This window comes from Oncorhynchus mykiss, chromosome 6, assembly GCF_013265735.2.
Source record: "Oncorhynchus mykiss isolate Arlee chromosome 6, USDA_OmykA_1.1, whole genome shotgun sequence".
Classification (NCBI taxonomy): Eukaryota; Metazoa; Chordata; class Actinopteri; order Salmoniformes; family Salmonidae; genus Oncorhynchus; species Oncorhynchus mykiss.
The window spans coordinates 67,004,844-67,024,558 of record NC_048570.1 but is presented as its reverse complement, the minus strand read 5'-3'; the positions used below and the strand labels follow the sequence as shown (position 1 = coordinate 67,024,558).

The 19,715-nt window shown below is 43.9% G+C and overlaps 1 protein-coding gene across 4 annotated transcripts in view; it reads left to right on the top strand.

Moving 5' to 3' along the window:
- The window catches only part of LOC110526399 (zinc finger homeobox protein 3), a 171,362-nt gene extending 152,098 nt beyond the window's left edge, over nucleotides 1-19,264 (top strand). For 3 of the 4 annotated variants that reach the window (XM_036980762.1, XM_036980761.1, XM_036980760.1), the window contains 4 exons: nucleotides 524-724; nucleotides 5,327-5,453; nucleotides 5,818-11,367; nucleotides 12,531-19,264. In XM_036980762.1, the coding sequence (XP_036836657.1) occupies nucleotides 524-724; nucleotides 5,327-5,453; nucleotides 5,818-11,367; nucleotides 12,531-14,257 (7,605 nt within the window). In that variant the 3' untranslated portion in view covers nucleotides 14,258-19,264. The remainder of the gene's footprint in view (nucleotides 1-523; nucleotides 725-5,326; nucleotides 5,454-5,817; nucleotides 11,368-12,530) is intronic. The other variant, XM_036980763.1, reaches the window with a different exon arrangement.
- The last annotated feature ends 451 nt before the right edge of the window (nucleotides 19,265-19,715 follow it).

The window sequence follows — 19,715 nt, the reverse complement described above, 5'->3', positions numbered from 1 at the left end:
ATTTGAACTTGCCAATAACTCAAGGTTATCCCATCCCCAATTACCATGCCCTCATTATAAGCAGTAAAACTTACACATTCATTGAGAAAAGGAATGTAAAGATGTAGCTACTTCTAAGCATTTTTCTTAAAGACATTTGAATAAAGACGGGCCTTTTTGCATTATGCATGATTTTTTGGAAATCTCCTTAAAATGAGTTTTGCTTTCCTGCTGCAGTTGCATTGCTAATTGTGCAAAAGGTGGAAAATCAATATAGTATTTGACAGATGAGAGAGCTTTGAAGTGTGTGCCAGGACTGCTGCTCTCCGTATTGCCTAGTGGTCCATGATCAGAGGGACCTGCCTGGTAGAGACACAGGGGGCAATACTCCTCCATTCATCCTCCCATTCCAGTTCCTCTCTCTCACAAAGCAGACCTACAGCTCTCCATCTCACCTCATTAACCTCCCTGTGCTCCTCTCTCCCCCCTCTCCTCCTCTCTCCCCCCTCTCCTCCTCTCTCCCCCCTTTCCTCCTCTCCTCCAGATGTACCAATGTCCCTACTGCAAGTTCAGCAACACGGACCTGAACCGCCTGAGAATGCACGTGATGACGCAGCACTCTGTCCAGCCCATGTTCCGCTGCCCGCTCTGCCAGGACATGCTGAACAACAAGATCCATCTGCAGTTCCACCTCACACACCTCCACAGCGTGGCGCCCGACTGCGTGGAAAAGCTCATCGCCACGGTACGTGTGTGTGTTTGTGTGTGTTAGGGTGTGTTCGTGCGTGCGCCTGTGTGGATTGTGGATACAGTATGTGTATACATTCATCCTTAGGTACTGTATTCTTTAGAAATATTTAACCATGGCCCCTGCAATGCTATTACATACCAATAGTCAGCTCAATTATAACAGGGAATGCACATCCCCTCAAGCTAAACGAAACCATCCTAAAATATCAATGCCAAGCCTCCTGCACAAATCCATCTCTGTAAAATAGGGTGAACACAATTGTTGTTGTAATAATAATGATAATAATTGATTGCATTTATATAGTGCCTTTCCACCTACAGTAGGTGCTCAAAGAGCTTTACATAGTAAGGTGGGAAATCATCTCTTCCACCCACTTGGGTGATGTACTGCAACCATTTAATACCAGAAGGCTCACCACACATTAGCTATTGTACAAATACAAATATGGTGTTTTATAAGCTAAACAGCTGTAAATGGTTCTGAGATGTTCAAGGTAGTTCAGTCCGTAATCCTCTTGCTGGGTTTTCATTCCCTTTCTTCTGGTGCATTGTGGGGTTTCTGTTTGTGAAGTTACAGGTAGGCGCCTGCTTCTGAGATGTGTACATTGATTACTGTTATCCTCCTAATCCATGGCCACTGGATTGCAATGGGGACTTCATGACATCTTTTTTTCAAGGGCCTTTTTAAACACACTGAATACGTTGAGAGGAAAGCACAACACAGGATGTCATGGCTCTGCCACCTAGCCTTTAATACCCAGCTCAGCCCATCCTGTACAGTATACATCCTTTACCACATTTATATTAACCATTGTGTCTGTTTAGTCATTTATTTTCTCTGTGGGAAGTGATGAAGAGGCCATGGGAATACGCACAGCCTTTTTGTTTCTCTGTGTGTGTGAGCTTAGCGCATGTAGCGTATGTCTGTACACAAAAGGCAATGTAGGCAGGCTGGCTGGGCCCCATCAGGTCAAGGACCAATGGAGGCCTTAGCTGTGTCTCTTCTCTGCAGCCCAGAGATGACTGTTACTCACCCTGCCTGCCTGGCTGGCTGTTTGTAATGGAGCATGTCTCTCCAGTCTTCTCTCTTCCAAATTGATGACATTTGAAGCTTTATCAAAATACAAAGGAAACTGTTAATTGTGAAATGGCTCCAAGGCATCCCATTGACTCACTGCCAGTCAAATGTTATGGGGGTTAGGTTCAGATGCTTTAGCCATATTCTAATGTGGCGTTGTCTAATGTGCCTATGGTCAATGAGCCCTTTTTTCGGTCTAATTTTTATCGTAGTCAGTTGAGATAGTGAGGGGGGAGAGAGAGACAGGAAAGTCTGTTGTTTGCTAGATGAGCTGCTCTCTTACCTCCCAGTCCATTTATTCTCAGGAGCACATTGACATTCACCCAGTGTCTGATCACCTTAGCGCTGTTCAAAACAAAGGCTTTTATTAATAATATATTCAAGTTATTGTGACACAGATTCATTTAAATTGAATTAATACTTTTTTTTCCCCTTTAATGAAATGCAAGTTCATGCAATGGAAATATTATTATTCACCATTTCTTTAATCTAGCGTGCCAACCTCAAATCTCACGTGAATAATGAATGCACCAATTTCACAAAGAGACAATAGGGACTGTGAGTCTGTGCAATCACCCCTAACGTTTCCCATACATATACCACTATCTAGGAACTATCTCCACCCAGAGCGATACAAAAAAACGTAAAGCCTAAAGCATTAATATACATTCTGAAGTTAGATATAGACTCACACAAATGTAATATCAGTATTTACAACATGGACTCTGTCTACCTCTGCTACATTACCCCAGCGAAATAACCCGGCTCATTTTGTTTTAATCAGCATCAAATGGAAATATGGTTTTATTTTCTCTCCTTTTGATTTCCTGTTATGACTGTGCAAATGTTGACGTTTGTTCTTGCCTGTGGAACAGAATTGCTCGCTGGACAATCATTCAGGAGAACGGTGTTCTACCTAGCTGCCTAGCCATCTTCCTGGCCCAGCTAGAAAGCAAATGGCGAACACTTTAGTATAGAAGGCAGCAGTATTTATCTTTTATAGAGATAATAATGCACAGAGCCCCTACAAAGACTCGGAAGAGAACCATAGGTAATATAATGCACATTAAAACCAGTACCTTTTTTTTTATTTCTACTGGTGGATATAGATGGAACGGTACTCTATTTTTTTCACGTGTAGCAGACGAGCCTAATGAATTCTGAAATAGGAGACTTTTATTTCATGTCGACCATGCATAAAGATGCACACACTCTCTCAGTCTTTAATTTTGTCCACCATGTTCTCTCTCTCTCTCTCTCTCTCTCTCTCTCTCTCTCTCTCTCTCTCTCTCTCTCTCTCTCTCTCCCTCCTGCAGCCCCATCCTTCCATTACCCCTCCCTCTCTCTCTCCTCTCTCGCCCCCTCTCTTCCTCTCTCCTCCCCTCCCTCTCTCATTCTATGTCTCATTTTCTGTCTGTCTAAGATAGGGGTAATGAAAATAATTGTGCTTCATTAATTCTGAGTCTGGCTAGATGATAGCCATTTTGAACTATGTTTGCCAATTAGGCGGTCCAAATTAAAAGTGACCTTGGGATACTCTCTGCTCTTGCCTCTCGTCGTCTAATGAAGCAGTTGTCTAGAAACAGTCCACTTTGTAATGTAAATCGCTGCTGTGCTTTGTATTTGTGGTATTCTCCATGCTGGTTGCATTAATTTGCCACTCTCTGTTTGGAGGAGAGAGAGAGAGAGAGAAGGGAGAAGAAAACAGAAAGTATCTGAATATTTTCCAGTGAATTTCTGATGAGACTAATCGCACAGTGATGGACTCGAGAATGTTTACTGTTCCACTTAACCCCGGGGCCCTATGCAAACCCGCTGTTGCTTGAGGAGGACTCTGCCTTGTGTAGGACTAGAGTGGGCCTGTTTGGAGCTGTGTGCCATGCTGTGTTCACAGACATGTCCTCATTGTCACTATTTGCAGTACACACTGCCAGTTGCAGACTGACAGAGAGTGTGTTCCTTTTAGAAGCACAGGCCAGACCAAAGGCACACACAAATGTCGTTAACAGTTTATTTTATGTTTCATAAGACTAGGTGAATCCGTTGTGCCTTTATACATTACTCATGGTGACTTAAGGTTAAATATATGTTGATAAGATTTGACTGATTATTTTTGAAGAATATTAATATTGTGTTAGATAGTAAAGGTCAAAACAGCTATTTGAATTAGATTGTTCCTTTTCATTTTGTATAGCCTCGTTTGATGTTATCATACACACATTTAAGTAAAGAGCCAAAGCCAGGATGACCATTATGGGGTGATAGGAGAGAAGAAGGGTGGTCCACTGCAGTAAGGAGAACCTGAAATGGAAATAGAGGATTAATAGAGGCACGGAGAGGGTTGGGGAAAGACTGTGGGGAGTTGGGAGAGGGGTGGGGAGGGACTGTAGGGAGAGGGGTGGGGAGGGACTGTAGGGAGAGGGGTGGGGAGTAGGGAGAGGGGTGGGGTGTGTTGGGGTACTGTGAATTGAAATGCAGCGTGGGGAGTGAGGCTGATTATTCTGTTTGGGGAGTTAATTGAAGGAAGGTGAAGCAGACAGTGCCTCATCTCCCGGCCTCTTCCAATCTCAATCACTGATTATTGTTAAATAGGAGCCGCTTAATGAGTGCATTTGATGAATTGTTGCATTTCTGTAAGGGGAAAGAGGGGCTATGAGGGGGAGATATGGGAGAGGAGGATGGGTGGGGGGAGATAATATGGAGGGAGGTGGCTGTCATTCACCCATGATTGACTTCAACCTTTTGAGAGCAAAGAAAACCTGGCCGCTTCTCTGCAGTTTTTTAATCAATATTCATTGCTCCTTGAAATGTTCTAATTAAAATGGTAGAAACAAATTAAACCATTGTATAGTGGAAAAATGCATAGCATTCCTCCTGAAACGTCATTTCTTTGCGTATTTCTTCAGAAATCTTTATTGAACCTGTTCATGTTTGGATTTATCCATAGTAGCTCCAATTTTGTATTCTTAACGCACCTGAAATAACTCTAACGTAACTGACATTAAACCACTATATTGTGACTTATGCAGGGTTGGAAGGCACAGACTATTTCCCCAAATTGATAGTGCTTGTATTACCCAGAATGCCTCTTGTCTGCTCTGGTCCTTATCATTGTAATGGGATGCGCTTTTTTCATGGAATAATTATTTAATTAGTTGGCCTAATAAGCTTTTCAGTTGGCCAAGGTAGGCTTTTCAGGCCGTCTCACTAATTGGCTGCAGCAGAACTTTCCATTCGCATGACAAAACACCAGCAGTGATCAAAGTGCAAATTCCAGGGATGGCAAATAAAGTCAAAAGTAATATGATTATTTGTGAGTGATTGCGAGACAGAAACCTTGTGCAAGGGTTTCCACGATATTTTAAGATGTCTATCAATTCCATCAGGAAAATATGTGTGCAGTTTTAAATGGAAAGAATATATAATAACATCATATTTTTGTGAGCTTACAGAAACTCAGTTGTATAATAGGACCACACAGTAATTAACATGGGACGTGTCTTGTGTTTGATTTTCCAGGTGACGGCATCAGAGGTTCTGCCAGAAAGCATGTTCATACCAGTACCAGGCCCAGATAGAGAGGCACAAAGCAGCACCCCACAGGCCACGTCTAACTCCAGCTCTGAAGATATCAAGAAACAAGCCGGTCAGTATAGCACCATGTATTTTCCTGTGCTTTAATTGTCCCTCCTTTCATTTATATGTGAAGGATAGCGATGGTACGGTTCTCCTTTTGGAAAATGTATTGAAAATGTAGGGGATCATGCCAAGGCTGTCATTGACAACAAAGGAAAAATAATGATTCCTGCATCTGCAGGAGTCTGAATTAGTTATTACTTCTGTGTGTTGCAACCTCCCCCTTCCTGGTGATTCTGAAATGATACATGCGTCAAGGACTCCTAAGTAGAGATAAGATGTCCTCTGTTGAAATTACATTTTCTTGCACAAAGACTCTGCTTATGTGGGAGCCTCTTTAATTCATTTTTTTCTTTCTCTTTATTTATTGACAGAACCTTTAGATACTGAGCCTGAGAAAGGGGTCTCACTGCCTACAGAAATAGCTGAAGCTCGCAAGTCACCTCTGGAGGATCAGCAGTCTGGAAGGGAAGACACAGGATTCCTGTGTTGGAAGAAAGGCTGTAACCAGGTCTTCAAGTCCTCTAACTCCCTCCAGGTGCACTTCAACGAGGTTCACAACAAAAGGCCTCAGCTGCCTGTCTCGGACCGGCATGTCTACAAGTACCGCTGCAACCAGTGCAGCCTGGCCTTCAAGACGGTGGAGAAACTGCAGCTGCACTCGCAGTACCACGTCATCAGAGCAGCCACCATGTGCTGCCTCTGTCAACGCAGCTTCAGGACCCTGCAGGCCTTGAAGAAACATTTGGAGACCAGCCACCTAGAGTTGAGCGAGGCTGACATCCAACAGCTCTATGGAGGCTTACTGATGAACGGAGACCTTATGGTCATGGGAGATCCATCACTTGGAGAGGACCACGGAGGACTGGGAGAAGATGACAAAGAGGGAGAGGACAGTGACCAAGAGGAGAAGCAAAGCCCAACAGGTAGCGACTCTGGCTCATTGCTAGAAGATTTTGGATCAGAGCCCAAGCGTGCCCTGCCATTCAGGAAAGGTCCTAACTTTACCATGGAGAAGTTCCTGGACCCATCTCGTCCTTTCAAGTGCACAGTGTGCAAAGAGTCATTCACACAGAAGAACATTCTTCTGGTTCACTACAACTCTGTCTCACACCTGCACAAGGTCAAGCGGGCCCTACAGGAGTCCACCACTGGTCAACCAGAGCCCACTAGCAGCCCTGACAACAAACCATTCAAGTGCAGCACTTGCAACGTGGCTTACAGCCAGAGCTCTACTCTAGAGATCCACATGCGCTCTGTCCTCCACCAGACCAAGGCCCGAGCAGCCAAGCTTGAAGCAGCAGGAGGAAACACCAGCTCCAGCAGTGGTTCTGGATTAAGTGGCGGTGGATCCTCCAACAACACTTCAACTCCAAGCCCAAGCCCAGCTACTAACTCAACAACCAGCTCCAGCAACCACAGCTCTTCTGGGGCTCAGACTACACAGACTATTCTTGGAGGCAACCACATGAGCCAGTCTCACAGCATTGAAAGCCTTGGGAACTCCTCGATGACTTGTCATCAATCTGAAAACCATGAATCAAAAAAGAAGAAATTTGCAGACATGCTCTCTGCAAGGGGACAGCAGCACCAGCAGCAGCAGCAGCTTCAACAGCAACAGCAGTTGGCTCAGGCCCAAGCCCAAGCCCAGGCCCAGCTCCAACAAGAGCTCCAGCAACAAGCTGCCCTCATCCAGTCCCAGCTTTTCAACCCAGCACTTCTTCAGCACTTCCCCATGACAACTGATGCTCTTCACTCACTGCAGCAACAACAGCTGCTCTTCCCTTTCTACATCCCTGGAGCAGAATTCCAACTGAATCCAGAGATGAACCTCAACAGTTCTGCACTTGGCCTGTCAAGCTCCACTGCCAACTCTCTGTTGGAGGACCTGAAGAACTCTGCCCAGCAGGCTCAGGCTCAGAGCTGCCTGCAACAACAGCTGATGCACCACCACCTTCAGCAGCAGCACCAACAGCAGCAGGCCCAAGCCCATTCTCAGGCCCAGGGCCAGATGGCTTTGCTTCAGCAGAGTGCCAATCTACTTCACCAGGCTGAGAAAAAGCAGAAGGCCGCTGCCGCCCACAATGAGAAGCAAGAGAGAGAAAGGGAAATGCAAAGAGAAAAAGAATTAAGAGAGAAAATTGAGGAACATGTCACAAAAGACAGCTCTGACAACAAGTCAAATGAAAAAAAGGATATGCAACAGACTGCAATGAACTCCAACCACGATCCTGGCTTTCCTCCACCAAGGATTGCTTCAGATGCTCGTGGAAATGCCACTAAAGCCCTTCTGGAGAACTTTGGGTTTGAGCTAGTGATTCAATACAATGAAAACAAGCAGAAAGCTCAGAAGAAGCCAGCGGGGCCTGGACCAGCTGGAACAAGCACTCCTGGTGGGATCATGAGAGTGGTGGACCCCATCGAGGGATTGGAGAAGCTGGAATGTGAGGCCTGTGGAAAACTATTTTCCAACATACTGATTCTGAAGAGTCATCAGGAGCACATCCATCAGGCCTTCTTCCCATTCCGCTCCCTGGAGAGATTTGCCAAGGAATACAGAGAGCAGTATGACAAACTGTATCCACTCAGACCCCAGACACCAGAGGCTGCTCCTCCTGCTCCTGCACCTCCTCCTCCTCCTCCTCCTCCACCTCCACCCCCTCCACAGAGAGCCCCAACACCAAATATTCCTGTCTCTGCTCCCTCCATCACACCCCCAACTGTGTCGACCCCGCAGCCTCCTGTTCAAATGGCTCAAATTCCCATGCCAATGGATATGCCCCTCTTCTCACCACTCATGATGCAGTCAATGTCTCTACAGTCCATGCCCTCCCAAATGCAATCCCAGATGTCATCTGTGGAGTCACAGTCACTGGCTAATGATCTGGCCCAGCTTTACCAACAGCAACTTACACCAGCCATGCTACAGCAGCAGCAGAATAAGAGGCCCAGGACACGTATCACTGATGACCAGCTTAGGGTCCTTCGGCAGTACTTTGACATCAACAACTCCCCCAATGAGGAGCAGATTAAGGAGATGGCAGATAAGTCAGGGCTGCCCCAGAAAGTCATCAAACACTGGTTCCGCAACACCCTCTTCAAAGAGCGCCAGCGCAACAAAGACTCACCCTACAACTTCAACAACCCACCCATTACCACTATGGAGGATACCAAAATTGACTCTAAACCCCCTTCCCCTGAGCCTCAAAGACAGGAATGTTATGGGAGTAAAAGATCCTCAAGAACAAGGTTTACAGACTACCAATTGCGGGTGCTTCAGGACTTCTTTGATGCTAACGCCTACCCCAAAGATGATGAATTTGAACAGCTCTCCAACCTTCTGAGCCTCCCCACCCGTGTCATTGTGGTGTGGTTCCAAAATGCTCGTCAGAAGGCACGCAAGAATTATGAAAACCAGGGGGATGGAAGCAAAGATGGTGAACGAAGAGAGCTGTCCAATGACCGTTACATTCGCACCACCAACCTGAACTACCAGTGCAAGAAATGCAGTCTGGTTTTCCAGCGTATATTTGACCTCATAAAGCACCAAAAGAAGCTGTGTTACAAAGATGAAGACGATGACGGGCAATACGACAGCCAAAACGAGGACTCTATGGATCTTTCTCATGAATACTACACCCCCTCTGGGTCCTCCTGTCACACCCCTATGCCTTCTTCCTCAAGCCTCTGCCCTCTCCCTCCGTCCACGTCAGCTTTTTCCCACCTCTCATCCTCTGAGAAGGAGGAAGCCTCACCAGCTAACACATCAAACTCTTATGATGAGAAGCCCAAACATTTGGCTGAAATGTCCTCAGATCCACGTGAGCATCAGACCACCATCAAACAGGAGACTGTGCATCAGCCCCAATCTGAGACTCAACATCAGAGAAGAGAAGCACGAGATGAAAAGCCACAAACAGCCCCAAAGACAAACAAGCATTCTTCTCCTTCCCTCTCTCAGCAGCAACGTGAGTGTGGTCCCTCAGCCTCTCAGACAAGCCAGGCTGAGAGAGCTTCTCAGAGCTCCCACATGGGCCTCAACCCTCACATGAGCTCTGCATCACAGCAACAGCTGGCACAGCAAATGATTCAATACCAGTGTGAGCAGTGCAAGCTTGGCTTCCCAACCTTTGAGCACTGGCAGGAACACCAGCAACTCCACTTCCTCTCTGTACAAAACCAATTCATCCACCCTCAGTTCTTGGACCGCCCAATGGACATGCCCTTCATGTTGTTTGATCCTAGCAATCCCCTGTTGGCCAGTCAACTCCTCTCTGGGGCTATGCCACAGATCCCAAGCAGCTCTGCCACCTCTCCATCAACACCCACCTCCACCATGAACTCCCTGAAGAGGAAGTTGGAGGAGAAAGCAGGCACTAGCCCAGGAGAGAATGACAGCACCAACAGTGGGGAGGAGCCACAAAGAGACAAGCGCCTAAGGACTACCATCACACCTGAGCAGCTGGAGATCCTCTACCAGAAATACCTGTTGGACTCAAACCCCACTCGTAAAATGCTTGACCACATCGCTCATGAGGTGGGACTGAAGAAGAGGGTAGTGCAAGTTTGGTTCCAAAATACCAGAGCCAGGGAAAGGAAGGGTCAGTTTCGGGCTGTAGGGCCTGCTCAAGCTCACCGGCGATGCCCTTTTTGTCGTGCTCTCTTCAAGGCGAAAACTGCACTAGAGGCACATATCCGTTCCCGCCATTGGCATGAAGCCAAACGTGCCGGTTACAACTTAGCTCTCTCTGGCATGTTCACTGAGGAAGGGATGCAAATGAAGATGGATCCTCTGGATATCTCCAGCTATTCCCAGCTTGCACCTTCTAACAATGATGGACAATGCTCCTCTCTGTCACCAGTGAGCAAAAACATGGACTTGTCTCCAAGGGCCCTTATGAGCCCTTCATCCATTAAAGTTGAAGGAGGAATGGAGGACTTTGAGAGTCCATCTATGTCCTCTGTCAACCTTAGCTTTGACCAGAACAAACTTGATAATGACGACTGTTCTTCAGTGAATACGGCCATCACAGATACCACCACTGGTGATGAGGCCAATGCTGACAATGACAGTGCTGATCAAAAGCATGGTCAAAATAGTGGTGATTATCTATCTAAGTCTGTGGGTACAGCCCCCTCCCTTGAAAATGACGACCAGATGTCCTCAGGGCTGGTGAGCCCTGCGACAAGCTATTATGCTAGAGACTATGAAAATGAGAATATAATTGACTACAGTGAGACCTCCAGTCTGGCTGATCCCTGCTCACCAAGCCCCGGAGCTTCCGGCAGCAGGAGCATCGACAGTGGAGACCGTCCTGGCCAGAAGCGCTTCCGAACTCAGATGACTAACCTCCAGCTGAAGCTGCTCAAGTCCTGCTTCAATGACTACAGGACACCTACCATGCTGGAGTGTGAGGTACTTGGCAATGATATCGGACTTCCAAAGAGGGTGGTTCAGGTGTGGTTCCAGAATGCTCGCGCCAAGGAGAAAAAGGCCAAGCTCAGCATGGCTAAGCACTTCGGGATCAACCACACATCCTACGAGGGGCCGAAGACGGAGTGCTCTTTGTGCGGTGTCAAGTACAGTGCCCGTCTCTCCGTGCGAGATCACATCTTCTCTGCGCAACACATCACCAAGGTAAAGGACACCATTGGGAGCCAACTGGACAAGGAGAAGGAGTACTTTGACCCAGCCACTGTCCGTCAGCTAATGGCCCAGCAGGAGATGGATCGCATCAAGAAAGCCAATGAGGTCCTGGGACTGGCACAGCAGCAAGCCATGCAGCAGCAGGGGATCTTTGATAGCCCCGCCCTGCAGGCCCTGAACCTTCAGTCTGCCTATTCAAATCTGCAAGGGATGCCCCCTGGACTTCTGCCAGGTGTCGGAAGCACCTCCCTACCTGGCTTTAACTCATCAAACTCAGGTATGACATCGCTCAGTCACTCTTTCATCAGAGTTGTCTTAAACCGATGAAGCACTCTTGGATCAAATGTAATATTTTGTCATATCCATAATTGAAAAGAAGTGCTGTACCAGTATGGAGAGGGAAATGTAGGGTCTCATTCAAGTAAAACCATTAACTAGGTCTTAACGGGGAAAACTAGTAAGCACTTTGGAATTAATAGGGCTCTGAATTTCGCCTACATTTTCCAGTATGTAGCGTTTCGACCTTCTTCAGATGAAATATCCTTGTCATCAATCAATCTGTCATCTGGAAATATTCACATTGGAATACATACATGTAATACAATATAACAGTGTGAGGGCACCTTCCATTTTAATCTGGATTTGCCAGGCACCTGTAAGCAGGTTATTTTTACATCACGTTGTATTTCATAATGAATCATGCATTCTAGTAAAAGTAATTCATTTCATTCATTTGACAGTGTTGGCCTGCGTTATTGGAGAGACGCTGCTACAACAAACAAATACAATATAAAATCTGAATGAGCATCTTCAGACATCTGCTGTCAACTTTCTGATCTACTTGAACTGTTACCACTCAGTTAGAGAACATTAAACAAAGTCCTAAAATGAATACTAATAGCTCACTTCCTTCTCTAACCTCTTTGACCTTGGGAACATTAGTAGTACTTGACATTATTATCATTTAAATTACATGTTTTGATTTCCTAAGTTTGTTTAAAGGTCAGTGTCATACTTTATGTAAAGAAACCATTTGCACATGTTTGAAGTAGTAGATACTGGAGTCCTTATTATGTTAAGATGTATCTAAATCCTCAGTTTGTCTGTTGTTTTCTTTATTATTGCCCAGCTACTTCTTGATTGATTAACTCTAGTAAATATTGTGATTGAGACCTCTTCTCATGGGCCTTCCTGGAAAGGCTGAGTTTCTGATTGGCTAACGTTGAATCAGCAAATCCTATCAAATTAATGACCTCTGGTGAAAAACATTTATCTTCAATAAAGTGCTCAGTTATTAATGCACCGAGCTCCAATAATTAGTGCGTACAGTACCTCTCTGGAACACCTTAGAAAAACACATACATGCATCTATGAATAACTAATGTCTTGAATCCCCCTCTAACTCTGAATTCTCCTATTTCTCTGTTTCATCTCCTCTAGCTTTAACTCCTCCCAAACCTCCAAACCTCCTGAACATGCCTGGTGCCAGTGTTCCTTCACCCAGCCTCCCTACATCTGGATTACCCAACAAGCCTCCCTCTTCCTCCTCATTGGCATCACCCAGCCCAGCACAGGCCAACACATCTGTCGCCCACTCCAGCCCTACTTCCACCTCCACCACCACAACAACCCAGTCAGGCTCCCGGCCTGAACACCCCAAAGAGCGTAATGCTGAGAGGTCAAGAGAGAAGGAGAAGCCCCACCACAAGGAGAAGACAGAGAAGCCCTCAACGCCATCCTCCACTGGAGGCACCCCAGCCCCATCCACCTCTGCTGCCAGCGCCAAGAAAGAAAAACAAGACGCAGCTGTGCCCGCCACCTCCATGCCCACACCGGGTATGGAGTATGTGGTAGACCCTGCCCAGCTCCAGGCCCTGCAGGCTGCCTTGGCATCAGACCCTACAGCTCTACTGACTAGTCAGTTCCTGCCCTACTTCATGCCTGGATTTTCCCCTTATTACGCCCCGCAAATACCTGGAGCTCTCCAAGGCGGCTATCTGCAGCCAATGTACGGCATGGAAAGCATGTTCCCCTACAACCCAACATTGTCCCAAGCGCTGATGGGCCTGTCCCCAGGGTCCCTGCTTCAGCACTACCAGCAATATCAGCAGAGCCTGCAGGAGGCACTACAGCAGCAGCAGCAGCAGCTTCAGCAGATCCAGCAACCCAAAGCGAGCCAAACTCCAGTTCTCCTTCAACCCTTGGGGGACCGCAAAGAATCTGCCAAAGATCCAGCGAAAACAGAGGAGCAGAAAGGCAACCCCCACCGAGAGACCTCTTCCTCCTCCTCCTCCTCTCACAATAACCTACCCTCCAAGCAGAACGAGATGGATGGCAAAGTCGCAGACCCCCTTCTAGACCAGTACATCGTCCCCAAGGTGCAGTACAGGCTGGCGTGTCGCAAATGTCAAGCAGTCTTCAGCAAGGAAGAAGCGGCCATCAATCACCTGAAGTCTATCTGCTTTTTCGGTCAGTCTGTGGCAAACCTGCAAGAGGTGTTGCTGCGTGTCCCCAGTGGCGCAGGTGCAGGGGTGGGCAGCCTCTACGACTGCCTGGCCTGCGACACCACGTTGGATGGGGACAAAGCGCTTAGTCAACACCTGGATTCGGCTTTGCACAAACACAGAACAATCAAGCGATCAGCCAGAAATGCCAAAGAGCACGCTACTAGTTTATTACCTCACTCTTCAGCCTGCTTCCCCGATCCTAACACCGCATCTACCTCGCAGTCTGCCACTCATCTCATCAGCACCCCCCCTCCCCCGCCAACGACATCAGCCACCATGCCGTCCTCCTCTGTCTCTTCATCCTTGTGCTCCTCCTCTGCCACCCCACTCAACACCACAGCTGCCGGCAAACCCTGGCCCCAGGCCCCTTTCTCCAGAGCTTTAGCTGGGAAGCCCAATGCCACTTCTTCTTCTTCTTCTTCTTTTCCTCCAGTATCCTCACATTCAACGGTTACCTCAAGTTCATTGAGCACCTCAGGAGTTCAGACCTCGATACCAACAGACGTCTTTACCGACGAGTCTGACTCTGACAGCAGTCAGAAGTCAGCAGACAGGCTGGGCAGGACGGCAGAGGTGCCGCAACAGCCCGGCTGTCTCAAAGACAGTAGTAGTTGTAGTAGTAATCTTGCTAGTGTAGGAACGGACTCCATCAGATTGTAAAAGAGCTTTCGATGATGGACAATATTTTAAAAACGCAAAAGACAAAAAAAAACACAAATGGGAAAAAACTAACAAAAAAGCAGCGATGTTAAAATACGTTTAAAAGTATACAAAACAATTTCAGAAAAAGATGTGTAAAGACTAACTGCAATTCCAAAGCTTGTAACCAAAAATTTAAATGTTAGTGGATTGTTTTCCCATATCAACATGCTGGTTTTCATTTCTTTCAACTGAAATATATACATATATATGTATAAGAATAGAAAAGATCACTGCAGTTAAGTTTTGGGTAATGATAGAGGAATGCTGTATAGCAATGGACTGCCTCAAAGTTGTTAAATGGCCCCAAGAACCCTTTTGACAAAGTCAACAAGCTGTCCCTTGTTTGTGTAATTATTTCCACTTAATAGCACAGTCACAAAAAGCCAGTATGTACTGTATGGGAGAATAGTCTAACAGTTTTCTGCTGTCAAAGCGTTCAAATACCAATGGCTTGCAAAAGTAAAAAGAATAATGTAATGTCTATTTTATTCTCAGGTCAACAGCTCACAGACGTTTTTCTGTTACAGAAATTCATTGTTTTACACCTTTTGTTCCGAACAGGAGAAACATTTGTGGTTTTTTTCTCCAGGAATTGATTTTAACGACAGAAAGTTTTAAAATGAGTGAAAACATCATAAAGGCATAGCTTTCTGGGCATTTAAAAGGGTAGCTGATCTGCTGATTTTAAACATTTGAAATACTCTTAAAGGGGGAAATGTAGTAATCCCATTGTACCCAGACACGGAGAGCATTGCAGACATGTTGATGGGGGATAAAAAAAGATTTTTTTTGATAAAAAAAACTTTCTGTATTTATGATAGATATGAACATTTTTGGTGTTAAGTAGATTGTTGCATTGGAAATGAATTTAAACAGTATGGTAGATTGAAAAAAAACTTTGTGTACATTTAGCTTTTGTATCGTCCAACTTTAAGGCGCTTCATTTGATGTTGTCTTGGTCATTCCGATAGACTAGATTATGGAGCAGTAACTTACCTGAACTTTATTTCTGTCTTATTCTCGGCTTCTTGGCTAACGTTCACCCAACTGCCACTCTCCCACTAGGCAGGATCCTCTCTTTCAAAATGTTTTTTCTCTCTGTTTTGGTTGGTATGGTTCTAACCAAGAAAGAAAAAAAGACCTGGGGTGAAATGTTAAACAATATTTAATTTTATTTCTGTTACCTTTGTGCACTTAACTCTGTCTGACTCATAATTCTCACTTTACTTGTCCCTCTCTCTCCTCACTTTGTTTTTCTCCTCCCCTGCATCTGTAGATATGAAGATAGTTACTCCTCCTCGTGCACTACGAAGCAGGCCTTTTGTTCTTCATGTAGTGTGGCTACAGTCTTTTTTCGGCTTTATTTTCATTTAGACTTTACGTTGTTGTTGTCATAGATGAAAATTAAAAAATAATAATAATAATAATAATAATTATCACGCTTTAAAACAAAAAGAAAATCCAAAGACTAAACACTTTCACCATTGGTGCATAAAGATGAGAAAAGAGGCTTCTTTATACTTGAGAATTTGTTGCTGTTTTTAGAGGAAAGAAAACAAAGTTTTAAAATAAAGGAGTACGCATCAGAGTTGCCGTTTTTGCTTCTTTGCAAGCAGATAGGTGGCTTTTTTACGTAAAATACCAAGAATACCAAAAACCAAAAAAGGGCCCTTGTCCTTGCATTGTGGAGTAGCACCGTTACAGAGCCATTGCAGTTTGTAAGATAGAGGTTATAAATCTTTGTTTTAACTTTTCTGTCACTCACAAAAAGTACTTTTTTTAAAAGAAAATGTATAAGGTCTGGTCTTCAAGGACATACGTTTTGCTGCTAATGTAGAATTTTGAAAAAAGAATACCTAGCTAGATGCATGCTCATTTTGCTTTTTGGCTAAGCTTTAACTAAAAACAACAATAAACCATTTTCCTGCCTCTGCGACATCTTTTTTTTTTCTTCTTGCAAAAACGGAACTTTGAAGACTGTGAATATATGTTCCAAAGGACATTTCTGCCGATTTTCTTTTTGAACAGACCAATGTTTAAAGCCAATGATATATAACATTAGTATAGAACAGTGCATTCCAAATATCACATCAAAGTAGTTTTTTTTTCTTAAGCAAGGACTGATTTCATTTGAATTAATTAGAATTTTTATGATTTTTTTCTCATTTCTAAGGTGAGCTAAGGTAAGCTGTTGTGTGAAGTTAGCATTCTGTTTGCTGAACAAAATGACCTAGATCTGTCATTTAGTGTCTGGCATGGAAAGTTGATAAGAACCCCTCCTTCCAGTTAAGTTTGTTACTCACTTGATCAGCAAGTAATAGTGGTTACCAATACATGTATATAATACATCTGGTACTGACGCGTCTCCTAGGTTACATCATCATGCCTCTCAACTTACAAGTCTCAGAAGGAAATAAAGTCTGGAGTGCCGGCCCAACTTCCTGGGACATCCAATTGTGACTTGCCCCAGGTGTCTGCAGGGCGTTAAGCCATTTTCACGCACGATGTTGATTACAGGTTTCTAAGGGACGTCTTCATTCCAAAGCGTTATAAGTCTGGAAAAAGCAGGAGTTTTTTTGAAGATGTCCCTTGTGTTCAGATACTGTAGTTAAGAGGTATGTCATGCCTTCATGTCCAAAGAGCTCACTCGCTCCATCTTATTGCAGTGGAAATGGATGTGCTTAATTATCCCCACTCTCTCATAGATGAAAAACGTTTATTTAATTCCTTTACACCAAAACCAAGGCATATTTAAATTTGTGAATAACTGGTTTTCGGCCACTAGTGTATAGCAAGTGTATTTGCCCTAATTGATACAAAGCTGCAATCTAGGAAGTGTGTTAAAAGTGTTACGTCTTGCAGAGCAATGTGATTTGGTGTTAATACTTCCTTACGCATGCTGTTGAGATTGGGTTGATTTGGTCTGCAAGCTTGCCACTCCTCTAATCATGTTCTCTAGAATATTGTTCATATGATTCTTTTTTGAGAATTCTAATGTTGTACAGTTTATTCTTGAATGCGTTTGCTTTATTTTGGTTTTCAGATGTCAGACATGTATTATTATTTTCTTATAACTATTTGTATGTTATTTTAGTTTCTGTATATTACTTTTCCTCATATAAATTAACACTAGCTTTAATTTCAATTGCTGAATTAAAAAAAAAAAAACTTTATTCTATGACCTGGCCACTTTATGGTGTAATAATGTTCTTATATTTGTTTGTCTTTTTTGACACTGTTTGATCTCTTATTTCCAAAGTGTAATCTTTGTTTTGGGCTCTTTCGTGGAAGACGGTCATGGTCTTCTTCACAACAGATTCAGCCAGCATGGACTGTGTGTGTGAGTTTGTATGTGTGCGTGTGAGTGAGTGTGTTTCATAAGAGCCAGCATCAGTTTTGAGTTTTTATACATTTTATTTTATACTGTACTTTTATTTACGCACCAAAACGTACTGAACCGAAAGCTGGATCATGAATAAAGTGGTGAAGTTTTAGAAAATTTGAATTTTAAAGGTAACAAAAATCAAAAAGAGGAGAACGACGATACCGAAGCACTGAGCAGTTTTTATTTTGATTGAATATATGAATGTGGCCAAAGCTTTATGCAGTTAAAAACAAAAATTTAAATTACAATTTGTGCCCCAGATAAGTGTATATTTTATTGTGGCACAAAACAATAGATAACTGAGATCCTTTGACTCACATTGGGATACTTGATTTTCATGGACAATTACAAAGAAATAAAAAGACAAGGTTTTGCTGTAGAGGTCATCTTTTGCCCACTGTGAAAATGAACATGTATACAGATATAGATATATTTAAAACAAGACATCAACTTTTTTTGTTTGAAATGATAAAGAAGGAATGAAAAGAAGAAATGAACTCTGGGAAACTTTGGAGATCTTGCTGAGAGGACAGGGGAGGCTGTGGGCACACCAAAACTGGGCATGGGAGCCAAAGGCAGGCTCAAGGCGGCTTTAATATCACAACCATATTTGCTTACATCTCTGAGATGGGAATGGACTCTGGAACCAGTGGACATGTGACACAGAGAGGAAAGACATTAGATAAAGAAGCTGAACTATAGTGGCTCCGGCTGCTTCCTTGTTGCTCTGTCTGTCTCTCTCTCTTCTCCAGCTCTGCCTCGGCTTCTGCTCTTTTACGGACATGTTTCCGCACTTCTGGACGGGATGGACAGAGATGCTCGCTTCATTTCTCCCGGTTCATGTTGTTGCTACCTGTTTCATTTCCTCCTGCTTGTCTCACTGATGGACAAGTATAAGCTCTCCAGTCAGATGGCGGCTCGCCCCTCTCTCTGTTCATCACACCAACCAAAAAGAGAAATGAGCCAGAGAGAAAGGGGAAGGGTTTTCTAGGCTGCCATTCCTAAAGAGGCAGTTACACACAAAAAAAGCGAATCAACCAAAATTAACAACCAAACTAACAAACAACCAAACAAAACCATTTGCTCCAACTTCAAAGATGAACTGTTACTTGGAGCTCTCTCTGTTCCTTTTGTGACTCCTGGTGCCACAATGTTTTTTTAATGCTTTTTCTTTTTCTTTTTGTTTCCTTGAATTATTCCTCCTCCGAGCCTCACAAGCATGGCTCCGTGGCTCCAGGCAGCCCACTGAGGGTAGAAAAAACAGCCTTGCAATGTACAAAAAAGAGCAAGTTAAACCAAAAATGTTGTTCTTGATGTCTTTTCTATACTGTAGTCTTGTTAGCTTTTTTGTTACTGTATTATATGATGAAGATTTCCAAACTGTACCAAATTACATGGAAACTAACATACATAAAACCACATGGAACTTCAGACTTTTAAAGAAACTTTTGTCACAGAAACCTTGTTGTCCTAGTTAAGTTGATTGTAGATGGTAATTGAATATACTCCTTTGAAAATATTTCATCAAGTATGTTTCTTGCTCATTGTGATACATTAAAAAAGTATGAGCATAAAATGCATTACTTGTGTGCCTCATCCTTGTGTGTTTTGTTTGAATTCAGTTGTATTGTTTGAATGAAGACTGCAGATGAAGAGTGCAAAAGTCAAGTGTCACATACAGGGAGAAAATGTTGAACACTGAATAGCAGTTTGTACATTTAGCTCAAATCGGAATGCCTTTCCTGCCATGAATGATTTGTATACGTTGATACTACTATAGCTGCACTCTCTATACCAACCATGAACGTTTGATCCTTTATGCTTTCTTCTGTATTTACAGTGTAGAGTTGAAATACAGTAACCTTACACAGCCATAGCTTAGCAGTATTCTCCATAATATATATTATTGTCCAAACTTATCCTTCACATTTGAATCCTATTAAGGGTAATAATGATCTTAAAACATAATTTGCATCGTCATTGTTTTAATTAATGTGTAACAAGTGTGATCTTGTCAGATCCCTTTAGCCT